This window comes from Amphiprion ocellaris, chromosome 3 (genome assembly GCF_022539595.1).
Source record: "Amphiprion ocellaris isolate individual 3 ecotype Okinawa chromosome 3, ASM2253959v1, whole genome shotgun sequence".
NCBI lineage: Eukaryota > Metazoa > Chordata > Actinopteri > Pomacentridae > Amphiprion > Amphiprion ocellaris.
This window is the reverse complement of record NC_072768.1, coordinates 2,510,615-2,520,904: the sequence shown is the minus strand read 5'-3', so window position 1 is coordinate 2,520,904 and position 10,290 is coordinate 2,510,615. Positions and strand designations below refer to the sequence as shown.

Here is a 10,290-nt window from a genome sequence, read left to right as displayed (position 1 = left end):
AGCAGCATGTAAATAACAAAGAAGTGTCTAAAACCTTTGCACAGTTCCCAAATAGTGAAATTGAAGATTGAACTTAACCTCCTAGGACCTGGCGTCCATAACAATATTCATTTTATATAAATATAATGAATATAATAAACATAATAATCAGATATTAGATATTATCAAATTATTATATTTACTGGTTACTCTTTATCCCAAATAATTGGAAGAAATCTAAAATGCAAGCCTAACCAAAGCTTGAGTCTTAAGAGGTTGATTATAACAACTGTGTAAATTCGGACTAAGGATATTTTACTGCATCCAACTTGTAAACTAATAAATTATTTGTTGAAAAGATGATGAGTGCATGATATGTTAAAGCTTCTCAGAGTGGTAATAGTAAATAATTGAGACTAATCTAGCAGCAGAAGCCCTGTACTACCACTGGGTGGCGGTATGCATCAATATGTCCACATGAACTGGCACTGACGTGATTAGGTTATGCTGATCATCTCCATTTATTTTCAACCACAAAACCTTGATATGCTCGATATGTTTTTAGGGTCCGAGCACCGACGGTGCGGAGGACCCTATTGGAATGCAAGGAATTATTTATTATTATTATTATTATTATTATTATTATTATTATTAGGGTCCGAGCACCGACGGAGCGAAGACCCTATTGGAATGCAAGGAATTATTATTATTATTATTATTATTATTATTATTATTATTATTATTATTATTATTATTCTTTGTGCGACGGGAAATCCCCATTTTTGGCGGCCTTATCATACCCCAAAACGCGTGAAACTTGGCATGCTCATCAGGACTGGCGAAAAATTTGATATTTTAGGGAAGTTGCGCATGTGTGGGGCAAAATGGCTCCATAGCGCCCCCTGGAAAATTGAACATTTGGTCATTAGGCCAACTTGCACGACGTTTCATCTACAGCTACAAATTTTTTTAGGCATATTCAGCACATTAGGAAACCCAAAAAAGTCAATCATGGCCACGCCCTAAACCCAACAGGAAGTCGGCCATCTTGAATTAGCTGTAAATTTTTTAAAATTAATAACTCATTGGGGATAAGTCCGAGAGACCTCAAATTTGGCCAATATATGCAAACACACAACCTGATGAAAAGTTATCAAAATGTTCATCTCATTTCAAAGGGTGTGGCCATGGCGACTCCCAAAAAAATGGATCCTTCGCCATGAAACAGGAAGTGGTGTCTAACTCAGCTGTACATGCTCCAATCTGCCTGAAATTTCACGTGTGATCAATGTCCAGCCCTGACGACATCCATGGGGTTATATACATTCACAGTCATAGCGCCACCTTGTGGTAGCAGGAAATTGACATTTTTCACACTTTGATGTACTATTCTTAGCACATTGATCAGATTCACCTCAAATTTGGTGACATAAGCCAGAACACATTGATGATGATCCCCACAGAAAATGGTGGCTCGTCATCAAAGGGCGTGTCTGTGGCGGCGCGGCGAATTTCGATTTCTCGCCATGAAAATTGAATTATTAATATCTCAGCTGGAAATGGTCCAATCTGGACCAAACTTGATATGGTGGACACCAGTCCGGGTCTGAACACATCCACACTCATAAATTTAGAAATACTCATAGCGCCACCTATTGGCAACAGAAAGTAATTGTCATTACATTTGCACCTACCATTCCCGGAAACTTTGTCATATCATCTTGAAAATTGGTCAGCTGACTGGTTATGCCTAGACGATGCCACAGTGTGAAGATTTTGACGATTCATAAAACACTGTTGCCGTGGCAACGCATCGTTGCCGTAATAAACAAAGTACTTTTTGACAGGTTAAAAATGCTCAAATGCTCGCCAAAATTACCACACATATCTGGACCGTCAACCCATTTGATATTTTAGGGGAACTGCACATGTGTGTGGCAAAATGGCTCTATAGCGCCACCTGGAAATTTTCAAACAGTTACTATGGCCAGTACGTTTTAGCTAGAATCATGAAACTTGGTAGGCATATGTAACTCGTCAAGACACACAAAAATGTAATTGACACCCATGCCCAAAACCCAACAGGAAGTCGGCCGTTTTGAATTATATGTCATATGTTTTGACAATTTTGGGTCATTTTTAGACATTTTCAAAAGCTATAAACTCAAACAGGGTAACACCGAGAGAGCTGAAATTCGGCCAGGATGTACTCCAGGCATGGGTGATCAAAAGTTATCAAAATGCTCACCTTAAGTCTGAGGGCGTGGCCATGGCGGCCTCGTGAATTTTGATGCTTCGCCATGAAACATCAACTGCTGTGTAACTGCCCTAAACATGCTCCAATCTGCCTCAAACTTTACATGTGTGATCAGAGTCCAGCCCTCGTCGCATCCATAGGCCGACATGCATTCTCGGTCGCAGCGCCACCTGGTGGACGTGCGCGGATTCGCCGACCAGCAAGGATGCGAGGACCCGTCCAACGCTGCTTGCAGCTTTAAATTTTTTTTTTTTTTTTTTTTTTTTTTTTGCAGGCTGCACCAGCAGGCCACATCTCGGACAATAGAATCCATCTGAAATCTGGTGCATTTACGTCCTTGCATAAATGCATTACAAAAGCAAGCATCATTGTTATTTCTTGTGCAACACTGCGCTTTAATAGGCTTATAAATGGTGATGAAACTGTTGATTAAAGGGGATACGAATACACACTCGGATTTACCTCCAAAAAATATCCTTACGGAACGCAATCAGCTCGTTAGCAGTGAGTGGTTTGCTTCGGTGTTTCTTAAAGATAAACTCAGGGCTGCCACGGTAATGTTCATCCGTGGATACACCTTGTTTAGTGCATCATTGCATGAGGCAACGTTGCCGTGGAAGCCGCAGACGCCAGTCGAGGAGGACCAACCTAGTTTTAAAAGCCCCATCTGACGGAAAAGGGCCTCCTCGAATCAGAGCCCGTCTCGGTAAATTAGAAGCTAATCAGATCTGTCGGGAGGCGGGGCTTAAGCAATCCTCATGACAAGAGAAGGTAACAGTTACCCAGAGTGTCAGATGAAACCCAGCTACCAGCTCGTCCACAGTGCATTTACACTGAAATTACCCCAGAAGCAAGCAGGTGGTTATCTGAAGGTTCATGACAAAGCTTCGGACAACATTTTTATCCGTCCGGGGATATTTTCTCGTAACGCTTTCAGGGGAATTGATAGAGTTGGAGCTACCGTTTTTTGGGTAAGTGAATGCGCAGCTATGATAGCAGGAGGAAAAGGAGCTAAAAAATCGTCTTTTCTAAGCTAGCTTTGGGAAAATATCACCGAAGTATGTTAGCTAAACAGGGTTTTTAGCATTTTACACTTAAATGAGGGATGCTTTGTCTTTAGCTTTTATGGGCAGCCACATGACCGTTAAGCTAAGCAAGTAACGGGACGGGATGTAGGACAAGAGACCGGAGTGTATCAGGATGAGACCCGCGGAGAAGAGCGGCCGAAAGCTAGCGAGCTCAGCCGGGAGAGGAGCTCTGTGCTCGGCTACATGTGCTGTCCTCCTCAGCCTGTTTAACCATGTTATTGGGAGAAAGTTAAACTGTTTATGTGAGGGGATAACAATGTAAGGTTTGTCTAGTATTACCTTATAACGACCTGCTTGGCCATGAGCATGAGTAATTAAATGTCAGGTTGCTTTGACAATATGTAAACAAAAGATAAACCTGTCTGCACCCAATTCTGTTATTTATTTCAATATTTTCCCACTCATTTTCTGCATATGATTAGGGATGCATATTTTGTATGTGAGGGAATCTGGTTTTTGCACATCCTTAACTAAGATAATCTTAGCTTGAACACACCAGAAACTTTGCTTTCAGTGCATACATAAAACAAAATATAGTTCATGAAGTGAAAAATATAAAGGAATAACTGCTGAGTGTAGAGCAGGGGTGTCAAACTCATTTTAGTTCAGAGGCCACATTCAGCCCAATATGGTCTCAAATAGGCCGATTTATTAATCATTATTATTATTGCATGTTTTTGATGATTGCAATGAATGCAAACATTAAAAAGGCAGTTTTTCAATAATCTGAATGGTGCACTCAGTCCTGATTTCTTCTCCTAATGGCTGATTAATGTATTGATATTTCAGTAGTAATAGCAAATGTGGTTGCTTTGTTTTGAGTATCCTTTGTTTTCAACAGCCGTTCTTCACCGCAAGGACATGTTATGGAAGGAGGGGCCTTAAAGTGAAGAAGACCAACCCAAGCAGCCCAAAAATAACCCCCCAAAACTTCGGTTATCTCTTCGGAATGAGTCTTCTCTTCTTAACCGGATGAAATGCCTTGACCCTACCCCCACCACGCCATGGCAGGTTTAGTCTCCACTGTGGGTTTGATGGTGATGCTCGAGGCTCTTATGCACACCCATGGCCGGTGTGCAGCGTTTCTGGGGATCACGGTGTTGGTAACAGTGATCGCAGCTGACTCACCTGTTGCAGGTAAGAGAACACCTTTTGATGACTCACTCAACATGATCCATTAATTTACACCTGTGTTACGTAAGTGATACTGATCGGCGTCATGTACAACATTCACTCAGCTTTGAGAACAAGCAATGACACGTTGTAGTTATTGAATTCAGTTCAAGCTACACTTGTAAGCTGACATTTTGAGGGTAAAAATACCTCATAATGTTTATCATTTTAGTACAAGAAAGGACAAATTCTTAAATGTTAAAAAGTGAAGTATTATTTTATTTATACATGCACTTGGATAAACTTAATCTAACTGGATAAGTGCATAAATTGCCCTGAACTGACAGTAAACATCAATACAGCATGAACGTGCTGAGTTTGTATATGCAGTGGAATAAATTAATGGCATCCAAGATCCAACTCTGGCGTAATCAAGATCTTTATCTTGATGGATTCGTTTCTCTTCCTCATTCTGAGGATTGGGTTGGAGAGACATCTGAGCCATCTGTCTGTTCTCCACGTCATTTGTCCAGTGTAGGATCACAAAGAATCACATAAACATTTTACCCATCCTGTTTTTCTTAAACATTTCATTAACATAGGGTACGTCTGCTGCTCGTGAATGCACGTTTTCAGCAATACTTGACACGGTTAGGAGATGCTTAGTACAACTGCAGTCTTGTTTGTGGCCCACTGAGCAGCTGCACTGGAGACGCTGGGGGTTATTATGTGACTTGCACAAGGCCAACTTAACCAGCAACACTTCAGTCATAAGCTTTTTTTCCTGATCTTAAGGGGACTGTTGCCAACTTTTCTATGTTAAGCATCACATCCCTTAACCCTCCTGTTGTCCTCATTTACGGGCACCAAAAAATGTTGTTTCCTTGTCTGAAAAAATTTTTAAAAGTCAGCAAAAAAATTCCCCAAATTTCTAAAAATTTGCAAAACCTTCAGGAAGAAAATTCCAATAATTTCTTAAAAGTTTTATTTTAAAAAAATCCCGTAAATTTAGCAAAAAAAATTCTTGGAAATATTTTCAAAAAATGAGTAAAACTCTTACAGAAAAGTCCTAAAAATATCTAAAGTGATTACATATATATCAGTAAAACTTCTGATATTTTCTTTAAGAACGTTCACCAAAAAAATCTGCCAAAATCCAGCGAAATTCGCTGGATTTTGGTTGTTTTTTTTTGTGAATGTTCTTAAGAGACATTTTTTTTAACATTTCTTTTTTTTCCATCAAAAAATGTTCAAAAATCAAAAAGTGTTGAAAATGTGGACATCAGAAGTTTCACTGTGGAAATATCTATTTTTTTCCACATTTTCAAACTTTAAAACAGGTCAGTTTGACCCTCAGGATGACACAAGGGTTAAATAAGAAGAAATCACATGATATATATCGATTCTGTATCCCTAATAGTGCAACTTTCTTTGCCTTTAGTGTGTTTGTAGTTATTTGTAGAAACAAAAGCCTCTCTGTCTGTTGGCTTCCTTCGACATGAGCTTACTCATGTCTTGATTTTCATACGAACAGTGTCAGGGCTGTTGCACGGCCTTGGATAGTTGAGATAGTCATAATGTGTCATTAAGATTTGGTGGAGTGAAGTGGCTCTGTCCCTGCAGCAGACCGACTCTTAAGTTAAACCAATTTCCAGTAATTAGAGAAAGAGAAAGGGTCTAAATCCTTCCACTTTATGGGTGTTTTCCATGGGCTTAATTTTATTGATAGTGGCATTATCCCACTTAACACCCTTACCCCTACACATTGCCCAGTGAAAAGAACATGTTTTAAGGGTAGCCAGAAACCCATGATATTACGTGGTAATAGGATTATGTAGGAAATGCCAGGGTGAAAACCTTGTGCAGGAAATCAGGAATTAGTAAGTCTTAACTCATATGTTGACACCTCCACTCTGCTTTTTTTGTTTGACCATTAATGTGGGCTACCAACTCTCTTTAGTTTATTTCAGATTTTGTCAGACTGTAGACGTGCTGTAGCCAAAATAATATTTTAGCCATATTTTAAGCAATTTTTAACTGATTGCACACACTTCAAATATTGATTCTTGTGTAAAAAGTATGTTCCTTCCTGGTTATGAAGTTTTGCATTTTCACATCATACTCAACTGATTTTGTCTTTACTTAATGGTTCTAGTTTAATATTTTTTTGGAGAAAGTTTAGATAAAGCTAACTCAGATATGCCCTGATAATTTAATAACTCTGTTGCTAAAGAAGTACTTTCTCTGTCTGAATGTCCTTGTTCTTTTTAAATGGATATTTACTTTAAATATTTTTAGTATTTTGATTCCCACATTTTGTTTTTATGATCTCTTTTTCTGATTCCCATGCCAAACCTCCATGAGATGTCGGATAGCCACTTTCCTGTGGCATTCTCTCTCTGGTCTCTTGCTCATTTAGCTTGTAATTAAGCTGTGGGCTGCTGTCAAATCCGGCATACTTAGCTGAGGATATTCGTTTAGCAAGTGGTTTTATTTGACTGATGAAAAGCACATTTTACTTTCTCTCATACTCTGTTTTTAATAGAAAACCTTTATTTCCTTTGGGTAGGTTTTCATGAGGGCTTTATCAGGGTTGTTCCATCTCTAATGGGAAGATACCTTTCACCAAATCACAGAGTCATCCTCACGGTTTTGATGACGCTGAGCTAAATCAAACACTTTGATGATTGTCTCACGCAGTTTTCCTGTGGGAGACTGCAAACCATGATATCACATGTGAGTGTATTAATCAAGCGTGGTTTGGACAGACTTCAGAGGACTGCACACTGTTATGAATTAGCCTGTTTTATTTTGGCACTTTTAATTTTTGAATGGAAATTATCACTTCATAATCGGAACAGCAATGGACATGCTTTGTATATTAATTTGCTTATTTGTTCAAGAAGATTTAAAAAAAAAAAGCTGTAACTGCAACATCATGCAGAGCTTCTGAAGCAGGGGTGTCAAACTCATTTTAGTTTAGGGGCCACATTCAGCCTAATTTGATCTCAAGTGAGTCAGACCAATAAAATCACAGCATAATAGCCTATAAACTTCAAATCTTTCCTCTGTTTTAGTGCAAAAAGGTACATTCTGAAAAAGTTCTCATTTAATGAATTATCTTTTTACAAAACATCATGCACAACCTGAAATTTTTTAAGAAAAACAAGTTCAATTTCAACAATATTACGCCTCAGTTTATCATTTCCACATTACAACTTCCAGATCACAGAGTGTCTACAAAGGAACACAACATTTAGTCACAGCTATCTGGAACTGAATTATATCGTGAAGTCAGACAAAAAAATGACCAAAAAAACCAACAAAAACAAGACCAAATATTACAAAAATGAGACAAAAAGTGACAAAAAAAATGGACAAACGACACAAGTGAGACAAAAAACTCACACAAAATGACAAAAACAAGACAAAAAACAATGAATAAAGTGAAACACAAAATGACGGTGATAAAAATAAGACAAAAACACAAGCGAGACAAAAGGAAACACAAAACCCCAAAAACATGAGACAAATGACAAAAGTCAAACAAAAAACAACAAAAACAAGACAAAATAAGACAAAAATGAAGCACAAAAGAACAATGAGAAATATAGTATTTTACTGCATGATCAAAACAACTTATCAGGATCTAGAAAATATTTTAAATTTATATTTTACAAATTTAGAATCTGCAGTTAATGTCTTCTCTGTAATTTTTACACTTTGAGAGCCGGATTGGACCCTCTGGAGGACCGCTTTTGGCCTGCCAGCCGCATGTTTGACACCCCTGTTCTAAAGGATCAGCATTCTATGTGTGATAACTTTTGCCGTCTTTTTTGCATTCCACCGGAACCATGTGCTAGTCCAGTCATAATATACTGCCAGTTTAGCAAAGTGCTCTGCACATAGAGGAGCAATGTTATGAGATTATGGGATACATTATGCCTTTATTGCTCGTTACTTCTCTTCAGTGGATGAACTCTGACAATACGCTGCACTGGCTGTGAGAACAGCTGCTCTGTTCTGGTTGAAGCTGTACCTAAGGATGACTCTTTGATGATTTGAGACCACAGCTCAGTTCAGGATTAGCAGTGTTAGTTCACTGCTCACACACTCCTGCATTTAGTTAGTGTTTCACCGGTATTTCACCCCTACAATCACAACAACCAAGCCATGCACAAAATCTAAAGCTATGTCACCCCGTGGCTATAGTTGTAATAACAGCCACTAGCCCACTTACAGCCTGTCTCATCAGTGTTTCTGAGAGTTACCTTGTGCTAGTTATCTGTGTAGTACAATTGCACTGATGCCTCAACCAGCCAAAGAGCTGAGTGTCTGCAAACTAAGTGTGTCACAGACAGTACTTGTCTGCTCATAACACATTTGGCCTTTATTTGTGGAATGCAAAATTTATTGCAAGGGAAGTTTTACCACGTAACTCAAGAAGAAAAATTTCCACCATGGCTTTTTTGGAGCTCTGTGGAAGCCAAACAGAAGCTTGGAAAAATACTTCAACATTGAAAAAAAAATTAAAATGTCAAAACTGAGTTATTCGAGTTTGCAGTACAGCAGTCCTCTAATAAGTCTTTCAAAGTATCACCATAGCAATATGAGTTTTTACATTATATTAGATGCAAAACACTAATATAAGATCTAGCTACAGTGCCAGATTTTCAGGTTATTGCAACTTCATTTTAAGAACCAAATCTGAATCAAACATGATTTCTTGCCATCATCATTAACCATTCATCAATCAATTTATGTAAAATCAAGCAAAGGTATGGACTGATTTCTGCAACCTTATTTCTCCAAATTGCTATATTGTAAGATATTTGCATCAGTGTAATATCTATCTAAGCAGGGTAATATTTATAGTTTTAAAGAAAGAAAAGCTCTTCCCTGCCCACATATGACTGTAAAAGATGTAGCCATTGTCCCACACTGTGAAGTAAAATACTAGAAAGAAGTTGCTTTAGACTACAGTGCCATAAACAGTTGTATTTGTCTGTGATTTAGCTAACACATGTATGTATTGACATGAGGTGGCCATCATCTTTACATATTGCTATACACTTTATTCTTTAGCAGGATGACAGATGAGTTTCCATGGTCTGAGTCGACAGTGAAGTCATCAGTTACACAAGTTTTTCTCCACTAGAGTCAGAAAAGCACAATATAGTTTCTAGGTCAAATAGAGCATGGCGACCTACGTATAATTGTTCCTCCAGACCCAACATCGAACTGTAATTTCCCTTTTACATCATACAGATTCCTCCTTTTACTTCCCAACCCCTGTCTTCTGCTCAGTTTCTGTTTAAGAAATAATTCCACATGTTTTGATCTAAAATGAAAAAAATATCTTGACAAATATATAAGACACCGTTATTAACTTTCTTTGCAATGCCATAAAATGCCCTTGAAATTTTACCTCAGCAGCCTCTCTCTCTCTGTCTGTCTTTGCACCGCAGTGGCTGGCAACTTCAGCACAGCAAGCTGCAGGCCAGCGAAGTCCTGTCTAATTACCAGCACAGTCCGTTTCCATGTGAAATGTGATCTGTGTGGGATGACAATATGGCCATTCATTATTCATTAGAGCTGGAAGCCAGTTGCAGATCAATGGGTAGAACCTATCAAAAGCCAAACACTGGGTACTTTTGCTCTCACCAGGCCTGCAGCCTGAGCAGAATGGTCTATTGGAGAGCAGCCAGTGGCTGACCCTGCCTGTCTACTGACTCTGTCCTCGTATTATTTGGCTCCGCTGAGAGCAGTGGAAGCTTGTCTGCTGGTCAAGTGTTGGTTAATGATAGCAGACTGACACATATTAAAAACAGCCCTTTACTGTTATTTTTCCTC

The 10,290-nt window shown here is 38.7% G+C and overlaps 1 protein-coding gene across 3 annotated transcripts in view; it reads left to right on the top strand.

Annotated features, from left to right (window-relative positions):
* Positions 1-3,015: 3,015 nt before the first annotated feature.
* The window catches only part of si:ch211-1e14.1 (UPF0606 protein KIAA1549), a 40,648-nt gene continuing 33,373 nt past the window's right edge, over positions 3,016-10,290 (top strand). For all 3 annotated transcript variants that reach the window (XM_055009285.1, XM_023281345.3, XM_023281343.3), the window contains exons 1-2: positions 3,016-3,207; positions 4,166-4,461. In XM_055009285.1, coding sequence (XP_054865260.1) covers positions 4,329-4,461 — 133 coding nt within the window. In that variant the 5' untranslated portion in view covers positions 3,016-3,207; positions 4,166-4,328. The remainder of the gene's footprint in view (positions 3,208-4,165; positions 4,462-10,290) is intronic.